Consider the following 17,256-nt stretch of genomic DNA (forward strand, 5'->3'; position numbering starts at 1 on the left):
GTGTGTTTTTTTCTCAAGATAGGGCTCATTTATAATTTGTTTAATTTATAAAAACAACAGTAATCACTTAAAATGTATCTTTTAAAAAAAAAAGTTAAATCTCGATCTGAAAAGTAACTTAAACGGTGTAGTAGAGTAAAAAGTACTATATCTGCCTTTACAATGTAGTGAAGTAGAAGTAAAAAGTTACATAAAATGGAAATACTCGAGTACAAGTACCTCAAAATTAAAGTAAAGTACTTGAGTAAACATACTGAGTTACATTCCACCACTGAACAAAGTAATATATAACAGTGACTTTTCTGGGTAACATGATGGTTTTCATCTATGCAAAGATTTCGTTTTCAGATGTGTGATAAACATGATGATGCTGGCGTTGACACAGATTGTTAATTTCAGAACATTATTGGACATTTTAGTTAGTGTTTGTCAGTCTAAAATTAACAGCAACATTGATCAAACAAGCATTTTCTCTGCAAACAACCAATAACAAGCGCTGCATCACCCTGCTCAATACACTTGACCTATTTTTTCTAGTCAGCACCGGCTTAATTTCTCCTCTGATTAAATATTAACCATGCCCTGCAACACACTATGAGCTGCACCTTCACACCTTCGGGGAGGATTCTGGGTGTTTCCACAAAAACTTACTGTAAAGTCCAGAGCTCAGCAAAACACGGAGGAAGCACTTTATCATAATATCTGCTTAGTAAGGCCACTGGGAACGCAGCAGACATGCAAATAATGAAAAATGAGCTTCTACAGTAAATGATTCTTGCTTTAAGGTTACAGTGGAACACTTTGCTGTGCAGTGTAGAAGTTGTTTTTCCTTTTACTTCAACAATATCACACAAATAGTTTAATATCACATCTCACCACTGAGATTTGTTTTTGTTAGAAGTAGCATGATTGGAAAAAATATCTAATTTGTGATTATTTGTACTGATTGCGATATGATTCACAGTGTTTGAGAGATTTTAAATAGAGATAATTATTATTTTGAATCATTGTAATTATTTTCATTGGGGAAATATATCAATGATTATGGTGTGAATTGTTTTTTTTTCTTTCTTAAGTTTGGAGAACAAATCTCTGCAGCACCACAGTGTTTAATTCAGACAGTTACATTTATTGCCCCTCCTGCATTTTAGATATTTTTGACTAGTAAATATTAAGAAAAAATCTTCCGACTAGATCTTTGCTTGTGTTGTAAAGACTCTGAGATGTACGTCGCTTTTGATAAAAGCATTTGCTACATGAAACTGGAACACTGTAAAAGTTTGTTGTGAGTGAAACAACGAGTTGAATCTGCACTGCAAAAAAGGTGTGTCTGAAAACAAGATAAAAACACTAAATCTGAGGGAAATGATCTTGCTGCATGGACAGATAATTTCACTTGACAAGATTTCTTAAATAAGCATGTTGTAGGGCTCACAGCTTCTCACAAGTTTCATTTGGATTAAAGACTGAATGCAGTGAGAATTATCAACAAATTCTCTCCATGCTTCAAGATGGAGGTCGTTCTTTGTCCCCCTCCAAACAAAGACAAACGACCCCCACCCCCACAGGTATCTGGAGATACCTAAAGGCGTCTCATTGGCTGATACCAACAGGAAATACAACTTCCAGGTTGAGACACAAAAGTGTCCTGCAGCCACCCCTTCCTCTCTTCTCTTCTCAACTCCCTGAGGAACAGCATGCCTGCTGTCCTGGTCTGATCTTCCAGGAGGAAGATCAGACACCTTCCCTCTGTCTCCAGCTCTAAGAGAAGCCCGGTGAGGCCCCAAACCAAGTGGGCCCACCACCACGCTTCTGAGTTTCCTGCCTGTGATCTATCCTGGACATAATCACAGAGACCCTCACCAAGCTTCTGGAGCCAACAGCAAACAACGCTACAACCACCAAAACCAAACCAGGAACCAGATTCTTCTCCAAAAGGATTTCTGCTTCTCTTTCAACTCTGGACTCTGTGGTATAGTACTGGGCAGTTAGTAAGCAAGAACAAGTGTGTTAAGCTTTAATCAATGGTGTTGATCTGTTGTGTGTTTAAGTATATTTGTTGGGATATTTTGTGTAGCTAGATCATTTGAAGTTGTATGATTAATGTTGCTCTACATATCTCAAGTTGTACATGTAAATTAACTATAACTCATTTGATTTGCTCACACACTAATCCACATGAAATATACTTTAATTTGGCTTCCTACAACACATAGACCTTCAAGACCGCATGGTCTATTGTTCTTCAAGAACAAAAGGGCTTCCGCCATTTTGATTTATTTAAATGACCGCCTTTCGGCAGCCATTTTGTTACACATTTTTTTCTCACTCACATTTCCACTGTAAATAGTCTTTTAGATTAGTTATTGTGTGTTCTGTTTGCTTTGTTTTATTTAGAATAAATATGTTTTTGGATTAATATGCTTCTCCCTTTAATGTTGCACATGAATGAGTGATTTGCTAACCTCTGCTATGGAAAAGAACTCAAAATTCCTTCAACCGTTACTAAATATTAATAAGGTAATTCGATTATAATTATATTTATAATTAATAATCAATGTTCCAAATTGATAATTTGTTAACTTTATGAGACTGATTAACTATGATTTGCTATCTTTTCCTATTCCTAAGTGAATAGGTGGTGCCCCATCGAGTAACTTTAATTCATTTAAAGTATTAAATATTAATTTAGTCAATTTCCGATAGCAAAATTGACCTAAATTAGCTTTACCTCTAAATATCTTGGTACCCCTGCTGGAGGCAATGTGTATCTGAACCAGATACCCCTACAATGTTGAACCCCTAAAATAAGAAATTAACTCTTAAAACAAGATAAATTAAAGCTGCAAGCAGCGATGAACTGGCCTGATTGAGTGACCTGACAATTATTTGTTTCTTACCAAGATAAAAAAAAAACTTTAGATTTAGAAGTGTTAGATAATTTATCTTGTTTTAACAGTTGATTTCTTATTTTAAGTGTTCAACATGCTTATTTCTAAATTTAATCATCTTAATTTAAGAAAAGTTGTCAAGTTAAATTATCTGTCCAAGTAGACAAGGTCATTTCCTATGGCTTGGCTTTTCCTTTCCTATGGCTTTTCCTATCACTGCTATGCAGATGACACTCAGCTCTATCTGTCATTTCCTCCTGATGACCCATCGGTCTCTGCTCAGGTCTCTGACTGCCTCTCAGACATAGCCACTTGGATGAAGGCACATCACCTCCAGCTGAACCTTTCAAAAACTGAACTGCTGGTCCTCCCTGCTAAACCCACATTACACCACAACATCAACATCAAGATTGACTCCCTGTGTCTTTCACCCACCAAGGTGGTGCGAAACTTAGGGGTGATGATTGATGACCAACTCACCTTTTCCAGTCATGTCGTCTCAGTCACCCGGTCATGCCGCTTTGCACTTTACAACATCAGAAAAATCAGACCTTACCTAACTCAACATGCCACTCAACTCCTGACACAGGCTGTTGTCATCTCAAAACTTGACTACTGTAATGCCCTCCTGACAGGCCTGCCAGCCTGCTCAGTAAAACCGCTTCAGATGATCCAGAACGCGGCGGCGCGTCTGTTCTACAACCAGCCTAAAAGGTCACATGTCACTCCGCTGCTCATTGAGCTCCACTGGCTACCTGTTGCAGCCCGCATCAAATTCAAATCTCTAATGCTGGCCTACAAAGTTGTCTCCGGTACTGCTCCTACCTACCTGAACGCCCTGATTCAGACATATGCTACCTCACGACCGCTGCGCTCTTCCAATGAACGGCGCCTGGCTCTGCCCCCCGTTGTTCCAAGGCAATCCAGACTCTTTGCACTTCTTGTTCCCCGCTGGTGGAACACACTACCAGTTCCTACCAGAGCAGGGGCGTCCCTCTCTACCTTTAAAAAACTCCTGAAGACCCAGCTCTTCAGAGAGCATCTTCTCTCCTAGACCACATGATAAGTCTACTCCTCAAAGAATTGTCACTAGCACTAATAGCTCTTATTGCACTATACCTTGATTGTTTGCTTTTACTCTTCCTGTAAGTCGCTTTGGATAAAAGCGTGTGCTAAATGACTAAATGACTAAATTTCCCTCAGATTTAGTGTTTTTATCTTGTTTTTAGACACACCTTTTTTGCAGTGTGCTGCGTACAGTGTCCCACCACATGTGAAAATATTTTTTATCTGCTTTCTGAAAATTTCTAGTTTACACAGTCAACAGTTAGTATGGATTACATCAACTGACTTTTGTTTGTACTTCAGACTATAGACAGGATACTGAGTTTCTGTTTGACAGAGATATTTACTGAAAACATAACAAACTGCTCCAACTGTGTCAACCTCTCCACAAGATCTTCAACCTCAGTCTAAAGTTGTCCAGCTGAACTTAATGACTACAGACCAGTAGCCCTCACTTCTCACATCATGAAGACCTTCGAGCGGCTGATTCTACACCCACTGAGAGCTGAAGTCAAAGAAAAACTCGACCCCCTGCAGTTTGCTTACAAACAACACATGGGAGTGAACGATGCTGTCCTCTACATGCTTCACCGTGCCCTTGCTCATCTGGAGGAAACTGGTGCTTATGTGAGAATCATGTCTTTGATTTTTCAAGCGCATTCAACACCATCCAACCCAACATACTCAAAAACAAGCTCACAGAGATGGGAGCAGTGGCGGTTCTACACAGGGGCCTACAGGGGCCACTGCCCCTGTGAAGATGCCCTTGGCCCCTGCTGTGGCCCCTGTGTCAAATTAATAATAAAATGATCAATTTATAACAATGAACGACGGAACAATTTCTCATTGTACACAAAAGGAACCCATAATGTGTACATTGTATAATAGTTTAATTGTGCAATAAAAGCTAAATATAAAGATCATTCTCAATGTACTGCACGTTCAAAATAAAAATAAAAGTAATTGTGCACAAAAATGAGAAATGTCATTGTCGTACAAAAATAACTGTTAATGTCTGTAAGTCTCAGTGTTTCAATCAATGTAGTTCTTCCAAAAAAAATAAAGTAATTAAAATAAAGATTTTGAATGCTTAAATATAATTTTTGACGATTTTTAATGTGCCCCTCTGATTAAACACTGGCCCTTCCTTGGCCCCCACAGTAAAAATTGGTCTAGAACCGCTACTGGATGTGAGTGGATCTTTCCTTCATCTCCTGGATCACAGATTACCTGACAGGAAGACCACAGTATGCCATGTTGGGGAACTGTGTTTCTGGGACATTAATGAGCAGCACAGGGGCTCCACAAGGCACTGTTCTGGTTCCATTCCTGTTCACACTGTACACAACACTTGTACTTCAAATACAACTCTGAGTCCTGCCACATCCAGAACTATCTCCTACTGAACACCTCAAAGACTAAGGAAATGATCAGAGATTTCTGCAGGCTCAAGCCCCCCCTTCAGCCAGTGAATGCCTGTAGGGTGGACATGGAGGTGGTGCCAAGTTATAAGTATCTAGGTGTATACCTGGAGGACAAGTTGGACTGGTCCCTAAACACTGACGCTCTCTACAAAAAAAGCCTCTTTTTCTTATAGAAGCTCAGCTCTCTTGACATCTGTAGTAAGATGCTGCAGATGTTTTATCAGTCCGTGGTGGTAGTGTGTTGTTTTATGCTGCAGTCTGCTGGGGAGGCAGCATCAGACACAGAGATGAAGGCGGTTGGACAGACTGGTCTAAAGAGCTGGTTCTGTGGTTGGAGCCAGGTTGGACACACTGGAGGAGGTGGTGGAGAGATGACCTGTCAACATGTTCTAGTCCATCCTAAAATACCCAGATCATCTGCTACACAAAACCTTTATGGACCAAAAGAACAGCAGTGGACGGCTCCTCTCTCTCTGTTGCAGGACGGAGAGATTCAAAAGTTCCTTCTCTCCTACAGCCATCAGGCTGTCTCATTCTCACAGAGATTCTACCAGACTAACTGAATTTAACCTCGGGGATAAATAAAGTAATTTTGATTTTGATTTTGATTTGATTTTGAACTCTTTGTTTGGTACACATTATTACATAAAATATATTTGTACAGTGATTGTCTGCAGGGGAGAAGGAGGTCTGCACATATACGTCCAGTCAGTAGCTTAAGCCTGAGCTCCATTTGACCACGACAGCCTTACAGATGTCACAGGATGACAGTTAAAGCTCTGCTGGACTGGGTGCAGCCAGCTGCTGCCACTCAGCTGCACATCTGGCTGCCTCCCGGTCACTGTGACCGTCCCGTAACACAAACATCACAAGTTTGACTCCCGGTAACAAGGCCTGAACCGAACAACAAGCTGAAGCTGCGGAAAGCGATTAACGAAATGAAATAGAAGTAAACATCTCAGCAGACTGGGAGATGTGGGGCGTGAACCGTGTGTGTGTGTGTGTGTGTGTGTGTGTGTGTGTGTGTGTGTGTGTGTTTCTGGTAGCATGGTGGGCTCTGGATTAATCCTCAGTAATATGGCTCTTAACAGGCTGAGTTAATCCAGAGCTAACAAGCAGCTGTCAGATGGACAGCAGCTCACATCTGCACGTCTCTACAGACTCACACACTTTAAAATGATATCTGCAGCATACAGAGCCCCCAGTTCGCCCCCCCCCCCCCCAAAAAAAAAAAAAAAAAAAAAAAATATATATATATATATATATATATATCTTTTTCATTGTGTATTGTATTATCATTGTGAGAAAAAAGTAGATTGTCAGAAACTAAAACAAAGATTATAGATATTGGAATTATTAAGTTAGGGAAGTAAGAAAGTCAAAATGATGACTTAATCATGATTATGTGGTAAAAATTAACAATATTTTGAATCACAAGGAACAAAGTCTCTTACCAGGTCAATAAATGTGTGTTTTGGTAAAAAAAATTGGGGCTGACTGAAGTAAAATCGGACAAGTTTTGAGTGTTTAGTCGCCCGCGTGTCCAGCTCTCGTTAAGCTCCACCCATTATCAGATGAGGTCTAACCCTAATCCTCTGAGCCATCCAGATGTTGTTTATGAGCTTGTTAAATGACCCAGAGAGCAGTGACGTCAACATTTAAAAGAATCGACTTCCCTGAAACAGAGCAGGGCCAAAGTGTTCCAATTCTATTAACAAGCAATTTAAGGAACTTTAAAGGCAGTTTATCTTATTTTTTGCAAATATAAATCAGCTAAAAACATCCATCAGGGATGACACAGAGGCCTTGTTCATACTGCCAGCCTAAATCTGTTTATTTTGGCATTTCCCGATTGCAACCAGACTTTTAGTTTACCACACGAAATGCGACTTTTGCAAATCATGCTTTCATGTTACACTGATTACAGAAATTAAGTCGAACAAAGTTATCAAATGTTCACACATTACTATGGATCGTTCAAAGAGTATTTGTAACATTTCAATAGCTTATTAGCCACAATTCAAGAGAGGCTGCAATGCTCATCACATGCCATGATATGGAGGAAGGAAGCTGTCAAAATATATATATTTTTTAAATAAATGACTGGATGGATAAATAATCATTTGAATTATAATAAATGTAGGATCTAATTAATTGATCAAAGTAATTTGCTTCCTCACCAATTTACCCCCCTATTTTTCTCCATTTAGTTTACATTTCTATTTAAGTTTTTACATGTTTTTTGGATTGTTTTTAAGTGATTTACGCCTTTTAAATCTACGTATTAATTATTTATTTCATACATTTATTTATTAATTTGCTTCCTCACCAATTTACCCTCCTATTTTTCTCCATTTAATTTACATTTCTATTTAATTTTTACTTGTTTTTTGGATTGTTTTTAAGTGATTTATGCATTTTAAATCTATGTATTAATTATTTATTTAATAAATTTATTTATCCATTGTCCATATTTATCCCCTAAACATATATATTTCTGTATTATTTTGTTTACATATTTTTATACATTTATTTTTTATTATGCAAATGAGGGGTTTCAAAGTGCGTCGACGGGTCAACGTTTTGCTGATTGGTTCAATTAATATTGAACAGACAGATATTTAGTGAAATTTGCCCAACCTTCATAAACAACTAAAAACTGTAAAGGTCTGTGATCTCACCTCGTTCCTCTCTTTGGAAAGCACAATGAAGCCGTTGTTGTCGACCAAGAAACAGTTCAGATCCTGAGCAGGAAGCAGGAAGCAGAAGGAAGGAGACGTGTGTGAAGGATTTTCAACATAAAACAACTGACGTTTGTGATGGGCAGACAGAGCTGAAAGGGCTACTTACAACGCTCTCACAGCTGAGAGGACACACGCCTTCGATGGCCGAACACTGGGGGGGGGGGGGGAAGATGCGAGGGTCAAAGGTCACCACATCATCTCACACACAATGAACCACTGAGATCAGAGCTGCAGAAGTTACTTCACTGTCCAGCTATTGATAGCTAAATCACAAGTTCGAATGTAATAAGACATTTAAACGATATACATGTTAATGCATCATTAAGGTTGCTTTGGCATTTATAATATAATAAATCATATATTTTTTTTACTTTGTCTAAATAAATAAATGTGCACGGCTTAAAAAGTTCCCTTTAAAAAATAAGCATTTTGTGATAGCAGAATTTCTCTTTGGCAATTAAAACTTAATTTGCAGTATATTTAAAATAAAAAAGTAAGATTTAAGAGGATGCCATGTAGCACCCTATAATGTAATAATTTCCTGATAATCTAATAACGCCTGTAAATGTAATAAAATTTGCACTTAACTCGATCGAAAATGTTATAAAACTTCCCCAATAATGTAATAAAATATCCTGACTGGTACTGTAATAACATAACATTTTCAGGAGTTTTTGTCTTGTAAACTGATGATGTAATACTTGACAGTTAATGTAATATATGTATATGTATATATATATATATATATATATATATATATATATATATATATATATATATATATATATATATATATATATGTATATATATGACTGTATGGTACTCAAGGTCTGCAATTTAACCCAATAGTCTTTCTGTTTTAAATCTGGTGTATATAACATTTTTAGATTCTCAAAACACAAAATGTAGAACTCTCGACTGAAAATGAACACACACACACACACACACACACACACACACACTGTTACACTGTACACTGTACATTATCTGTCAAGTATTACATAATCAGTTTAAAAAAATACTGAAAATATAATAAAATGTTATTACAATACCAGACTATTTTATTACATTATTGTGCAAAAGAAGTGCAAATTTTATTAAATTTTCAGGTGTTATTACATTATCAGGAAATTATTACATTATAGGGTGCAACACGCCATCAAACAGTCAAAATACTCATTAGAGGGATGACATTGTACTGAGTGAACTAGAATAACACTGACATTGTGTAAAATAAAAAAAAGTTTAAACTCATTAATCAGCGTTCACTCACGTCTGTTTCACTGGGCTGGAAGCAACAGGTCGTAGAGTCAAGGAAGAAGTGGAGAGAAAAACAGAGAAAACTATATAAATGTCTTTAAATTAGTATTTCAACATCATAGCAACATGTTATAAAGTACTTCAACATTCTTAATGAACAGTGGATTCAGTTGTTTGGAAATGATTTAAAAGAAAAAGAGTAAAAAGATGCCACCTTTCAGTAAAGACACATAACTAAGCTTTAGAGCTCTTACTTGATTTAACTTATCGATCAATCAATCAAACTTTATTTATATAGCGCTTTTCATACATAGAAATGTAACACAAAGTGCTTTACAAAACATAAAAAATAAAAACAGACAATAGAAATGACAAAACCCACCCCTCCCATCCCCAAATACACATCTTCACGTAGACATACACATACATACACACACACACACACGCACATAGACATGTACGCACACAAACACACACACACTCAGATTCACACACAGCACATATTGTTTGACAGTGTAGAGACATGGCAAGGCACCGAGGATCCAGAAGAGGAAAAAACAACCCGTGGGAGCATCCACACTGAGAGGTGGCAGAGGACACAGAGACCACCACGATCCGGGTAGACCGGGGCGGACTCAACACATGGTGCAGAGCCGCCTAGTCCCCCGGGCCCAGGGAATCTCCAAGTCCACATCCCCACGGGCAGACCCGACACACCCCAATGTAGAGGCCCCCATGAGGGAACACTGGAGCTAAAAACTAAAAGACTAAAAGACAACAGGACAGGATAAAAACTAAAAGATTAAAAGACAACAGGACAGGATAAAAACTAAAAGACTAAAATACAACAGGACAGGATAAAAAATAAAAGACTAAAAGACAACAGGACAGGATGACCCACATTGGACCACATTTCACATTGACACATTGAGTTTTAGGATTCACTTTGTCTTTGATAATCAGCAGTGAAGCAGGACATTAAAGCACCCTGCCGCAGCTCTAATTAATAATATTATCTGCACCATCAACCTCTACAGGACATCTGCACTGACTCAGCTGCAGCCCTGCTTCACAGAGCTGCAGGGGACGTACACAAGGTCAAAGACTCTATAGTAACTGTGTAATGTCCAAATTGAGACACATTTTACAGTTTTTCTCAGTGGCTTTGGTGCATTTGTTAGATCAATATTAACATTTGCACAACAGTTAGTTGAACCTCCACAACATTTAGTCATTTGTGCTCATCATAGTAGCAGTTTCTCATTCCTTACAACAAATTACAAATGCTTTTGGACAGTCATCAAGTGCTTTCATACAACTCTTTGCTGTTTTATAACATTGTCATTCCACAGCCACCACCTTGGTTTGGTCTAGTTCGTTTGGTTTCGTTTGTTAGTTATTTTCAGCTTTTACACCTGCATTTCAACACATGCACCCACTGTAGGGGTCACAGCTATTCCACAAGTTTAATTTGGATTTATGGACTGAATGCAGTGAGAATTGTGTCAACAATTTCTTGATTTCATGCTTCCAAGATGGAGGTCTCTCTTTGTTCCTCTCCAAACAAAGACAAATGACCCCCACCCCCACCATGACCATGGCCACGGCCATCTGCAAATACCTAAAGGCGTCTCATTGGCTAATTCTAACAGGAAGTATAACTCCCAGGTAGAGACAGAAAAGCCTGCAGCCACCTCTTCTCTCTCTTCTCCTCGACTTCCTCAGAGGGACAGCATGGTAAACCAGACAATCTCCCTCTCTCTCCAGCTCTAAGGGAAGGCTGGCAAGGCCCCAAACCAAGCTTGGGCCCACCACCATGCTTCTAAGTTTCCTGCCTGTGATCTATACCGGATATAATCACAGAGACCTTCACCAAGCTTTTGGAGCCAATAACAGCAAATAACTCTGGAAACCCCAAAACCCAACCAGGAGCTGATTCTTCTTCAAAAGGATTTCTGCTTCCCCCTTTCAACTCTGGACTCTATACAGTACTCTGGGCAGTTAGAACAAGCAAGAACAAGTTTGTTAAACTTAAATCAATGGTGTTGATCTGTTGTGTTTAAGTATATTTGTTGTGATATTGTGTAGCCAGATCATTTGAAGTTGTATGAATAATCTTTCTCTACATACCTTAAGTTGTACATGTAAATTAACTAACTCATTTGATTTGCTCACACACTAAAACCACATAAAATATACTTTAATTTGGCTTCCTACAAACACATAGACTTTCAAGGCCGTCTATTCTCCAAGAACAAAAGGGCTTCCAACATTTTGATTTTCTTAAATGACTGCCCTTGGTCGGCCATTTTGTTACACATAATCTTTCACCCACATTTCCACTATAAATAGTCTTTAAGATTAGTTATTGTGCATTCGCTTGCTTTACTTTGTTTTAGAATAAATATATTTTTGGATTAACATGCTTCTCCTTTTAATGTTGCACATGAATGAGTGATTCACTAAACCTCTGCTGTGAAAAGAACTCCAAAATTACTTCAACCGTTACTAAATATTAATAAGTTAATTTGATTATAATTATATTCATAATTAATAATCAATGTTCCAAATTGATAATTTGTTTACTTTGAGACTGATTTACTATGATTTGCTATCTTTCCCCTTTCTAAGTAAGGAGGTGGTGCCCCGAAAATAACTTTAATTCATTTAAAGTGTTGAATATTAATTTAGTCAATTTCTGATAGCAAAATTGACAAATTAGCTTTACCTCTAAATATTTTGGTGCCCCTGCTGGAGGCAATTTGTATCTGCAACAAGATACCCCTACACCACTGATATACTGACTCACGATTGAGTTTCTTTGTGTTTTCAATTAATGAAATAAACATTATTTTCTTATAACTTGAATACATGTGTGGTCTCCCTTGTTTTGTTGTGATCTATGAGCTGGTTCAACTGCTGTTCACATGGAACCCTTCTCCACTTCGGCCTTCAAAGTTCTCGTTTGAATATTTGTACTCAGTTACCTCATTACATACAGTAATGTGTAACTTTACTGTAGTTTTCAAATGGCTGTGTAAATAGTTTATAGTGCAGTCTGGAGCACTTTCAGGTAGCATCACAAAGATCTGACTTTTGCACTGGAAAACATTTACAGAGTGACCTAGTCAAATGTCTGTCATGTTTTCATTATGACATCTTGCTCATAAACATGGTGTCAGGACTATTCATCGATAACACTGACACTTTGACATGAATACTTGCTTTTGAGGAATGAGCTATCCATTTTGAGGAAGTGACACACTTTTACAGATTATCAACTAGGTTTTGCAGCTTGTACTAATTGTTTTGAGAAATGCATTAACTGTTGTGCAAATGTTAATAGTGATGTGAGAAATGCACCAAAGTGACTGAGAAACTGTATCACAAGAGGCAAATTGGTGTCCCAGAGAAGCTGGAATGCTCACCACACAGCAGGATATGGAGATGGAAAAAAATAAAAGGACAGATAGATAAATGAATGTGCCATTAAATGTATAATGTATAGTAATGATACAAAAAAATAATGTAGGCATTAATTGATCAAATTAATTTGCTTCCTCATCTATTTACCTATTTTTTTTCTCCATGTTTACATTTTATTACATTTATTTATACAATTTTCCCTTTACTTGTTGCTTTGTAAATTCAACATTTCTAAATTCAATATATTGTAAATAAAAAACAAAACATTTATTATTATTTTAACAAATTAATGTATTTTTATCCCGAAACATGTATATTTATATATTGCTTTTACATACATTTCTTGATGCATTTCTCTTTATTATTTCAAAGTGTGGTGTCAGGTCTGCATTTTGGCTATTAATTCATAGACATTAACTTGCACAGATCAGTAAATTAAGGTTACTTTTAATGTGATTTTTGATCAATTGAATGGCATATTAATCCAAATATCAAGTTATTTCATTATTTTTGATTTCATCCCACATATTAACAAACTCTTGGATGCATAAAAATGGAAAAGTTCTCCTTTTTATTAGATCTTTATCACAATCAGGATGAAAAAAACATGTTGAGCTTGTCCTGAGGAGGGCGCCAGAGGAGAAATAAGTAGGTAACTGATGCTACCTATACATGAGAAGACTATGAAAAGATGTAAAAGACTATCGTGTCACAAGTGTTTAGAGTTTTTAGTCCCAGACTGAGGTTTTAGACAGACTGTGAATCTTTCAGGGTCACTATTTACAAGAAAACAACTAGATTATTTTAGCAGTTTTTTCCTACCATGCAGTTTTCCCATCAAGCTCTTAGTAAAAACTTAGAAATGGAGGGGAAGCAGCTTTTGGCTCCAGCTGCTCTAGTGTGTGCAGTGGTTTGTGTTGAAAAACAAAAACAAAGAAGAGAAGACGCCACAAAATGCCCCTCACACAGCTGAAAAGGGTTTCTGTTTTTATCACATGAAAAGTTGACTATTTTACAGTAAAAATAGATATAAGGAAGAATAAAGGAAAGGAACATTTAGAAATGAATTAATGATATATATTTATGTCCTATTTAATTATAATGTGTTTAAGTGAATAGTTATATTTATCAGCTCTATCAACTTTCATTTAGTCAATCATACATTAATTGTCGATTATTATTTATACATTTTAACTGGGTCTCCTTACTGTTATCTTTACTAAAAAACTGTGGCCCCAAAATCCCGCTTGTTTTTATTTAGCTGAGCTTACTAGCATTATTGTGATGTTCCTTTTCCTGTGGAAGTGGTTTTACTGGCCGGTCTGGAACCGGGGACCTCTATTGGTTGGTGATTGTGTTACGTCACTGAGACTTGAGATAATATCAAACACGTTTGATATGATCCAAACCCAAGACTAGGAAAAGACTGCTATGAAACAGTGCAGATTACTACGGAAGCCCTAAACGGCCATGCATTCATATATTTTTTCCCCTCCGTTTTCTCATGATAACGAGTTAATTTCATTTGTTTTCTCGAGATCTCGAGAAGATTATCCCGTTATCTCGAAATGCGCTATCTCGGGGAAACAAAACTTTGTTTTCCCGAGATAACGATATAATTAATTCGAGATCTTGAGAAAACAATAGTGTGGTCCAGACGCGTAGCCAGTAATGGGCCTAGGCCACTGGCCCGCCCATTTTACTCGATGGCCACCCGGCCCGCCCATTTTACTCGCTGGCCACCCAGTCGAGTTTGATAAAAACATATTTTGTTACAAAAAAATATAAACATGTATGTAAGAAAAAAATAAATGTATAATTGTATTTTTAACCCGGCCCATGTGGGAGGAGCCTCTCCACTCCCTGAAACTCTGCGTTGTGTTGTTTATGATGATGTAGGGCGGAGGAGGGACCAGTTGGACACGGGTGGTCCTGATATTTGCGGCTCGGACCGCGTCATGCTTTATTTCTCACAACGACAGGCAGCTCAACCTTAAACAGTACAAGTAAACACTGGCGTGAGACAACAGAAAGTCTAAAGGCTGGTGTTGTGTCCTTACTGGTTTCCACACTAACTGGTTGCCGTAGGCTATGATCTGCGCAGTTTCTGTTACGTGTGAGCTGTCCGTGTTACTGAAACAACACTTGCTGTTAATGTGAGAATTCTGTCTGATGCAGGCCTATGTTATGCTGTGCGTTAACACCTTATCTACTGTCTGGGTTTACCTGTAACTAATGTTGTGATGTGAATAAGCCATATGGACTGACTGTGCTTAATTGTTTTGAGTAGCACATTTTTTCGCACAGAAGCCAAATTTCAACCAGACTTCATTGTATATGGTCGATTTATTAGAAATGAAAGTGTGTGTTGTTCTGTCATAATTCATACATCTGCTGGTTGTTTTCATTCTTCAATTTGCTTTTCCGTAGATTACTACCTTAAACTTAACGATGGAAATGACGGGAGCGCCGTGACTCCAGTCAAACTCCTAGATTTACTAAAGACTTTCAATTTTGGGACTGTGGTTTGGTGTAAGCCCAACATAAATCTAAAGTATGGTGATCATTTTATGACATTGTTACGCTCTCAGGGCCCAGGCACAACAACATTTTTTCAAAATCTAATTGTTATAATTTTATAAACTGAAAGTTATTGTTCAGGGGGTTGGCTTGTGAAGGTACAGTAAATATGTGCTAAGCCTCTGTCTTCAGTTCAATTTAGATGAACTAGACAGATTTGAGCCCCTGACCTGCAGCAACAATCATGACAGTTTTGACCTCTGAAAAACTGAAGAATCCAAAATAGAGCCGGGGTTAATGGAGCACTCAACCAGACATGTGTTAAATTTAGCATGTTAACATGCAAACATCACCATATTAACATTCCTGCAGTCAGCAAACAGGTTAACAACTATTATATGATAATGTGTTTGTAATATAGGATGTCAGTATTCATACTGGGCACTCTTTTATGACCAATAAGGAAAGAGACCATATGATGAAAGCTGTTTCAGAGACTGAGAAGAATGTGAAAATGTCATCTTCATTTTGGTCTCTAAAGGGTAAATCCTGCTGTTTTACAACTTATTCTGTGCCCATTACACTTTAATCTTAATATGACAAGTCAAAGGGACTTACTGCATCCAATTAATGGGCTCTGTTCCCAGATGAAGGAGAAGGAAAATTAAAACAATGACCTCTAAATCCAGACGTTTATTTTCAAATGGTCACAGAATAAAAATAATTTATCACCTTTGGAAACTTGGTGCTGCTTGAATCTTGGTGACGCATGTATTTGCATGCCCGGGCCGACCTGGTCTCACAGAAATCCGTGAAATAGCCACGGATTTGCTTAACTCAAAATCCGTGGAATAGTCACGTAATCACTCAAATTTCCGTGAAACTGACACGGATTTCGCTACAATGCAAGTTAATGACAGTTATATCCCAGCCTGATATTTTTTCCTATTGGTTTGTGCCCAAGTCACGTGACTTTCAAGGTTCCGGCGGTCAGAACAAAAAACATGGCGGACAGTTATCTCATTTTAGTGAAAAAATCAATATTTTGACTTTGTTTCTGCATAAATATTGATTTTGATTACATTTCTAGCGAGAAATATATGTTTTATTTTCTTTAGCTCTATGACAAAGTTTTATTTTTTTCAAACCTTGGAAATCTGCCCTTACAGACTTAGATTCCCACAGCCCTTTGAGTGCTCTGAGTGCGAGATGCGAAAAAACAAGTTTGAACCAATGCTAAACCAAATACATCGGAAAGGTCTTGGCCTGGAGAGTAACATATATAAATTTCAAGGTTCTATAATATTCTTGCTTTGAGATATTGACCTTTGAACCTTAACCCTGGGGCATACTTAAATGATTATAACTAAGAGACAAAAGGGTTACAGACATGACACCGACTGCTATAGAAAGGTGTTGACATGGACTATAATGTGAGCATAGTCACTAAGGGGTGGGGGGGTTTAGGATATGCTGAAAAAAGAAAAAATCCCCCATTGAGCAAGACAATATTTAAAGTCTGATGCCAAAAATGTGATTGACATCCCCTCAAACCCCTGGAAAGCCACTAATTAAGTATTTCCAACTTCCAATTTTAGGGGAAACCCTGTTTTATTAAAAAAAACTATAACTCCCTAGACCTCTCTTCAGTACTTATGTCGACATCAGCAAACTTTTTGTAGTTCTTCCATTTTAGGGTTTCCAAATATATCGAATATCACACACTGTCTAATAAATAATTATAATGCATGTATATTATCTATGCTAAAAAAAGACAATGTTTGTTTGATGAAGATATTTTAACTAAAACAGGAGAGCAGAGCCCGGAGCATTTACAGTGAAGCGCGATATAATGAGATCGCACCACATCCGGTAGGATCGCACGGCACATCCGGTAGATTACAAAATAAAACGGATTTCAAAATA

At 37.6% G+C, this 17,256-nt stretch overlaps 1 protein-coding gene across 1 annotated transcript in view; it reads right to left on the minus strand.

Moving 5' to 3' along the window:
- The window catches only part of LOC131972719 (voltage-dependent calcium channel subunit alpha-2/delta-4-like), a 138,031-nt gene that overhangs the window by 15,918 nt on the left and 104,857 nt on the right, over nucleotides 1–17,256 (minus strand). Inside the window, exons 29-31 of the mRNA XM_059334395.1 lie at nucleotides 9,398–9,412; nucleotides 8,231–8,275; nucleotides 8,062–8,124 (exon numbers count right to left, since the gene is read on the minus strand). Coding sequence (XP_059190378.1) covers nucleotides 8,062–8,124; nucleotides 8,231–8,275; nucleotides 9,398–9,412 — 123 coding nt within the window. The remainder of the gene's footprint in view (nucleotides 1–8,061; nucleotides 8,125–8,230; nucleotides 8,276–9,397; nucleotides 9,413–17,256) is intronic.

This window comes from Centropristis striata, chromosome 6, assembly GCF_030273125.1.
Source record: "Centropristis striata isolate RG_2023a ecotype Rhode Island chromosome 6, C.striata_1.0, whole genome shotgun sequence".
In the NCBI taxonomy this organism is placed as follows: Eukaryota; Metazoa; Chordata; class Actinopteri; order Perciformes; family Serranidae; genus Centropristis; species Centropristis striata.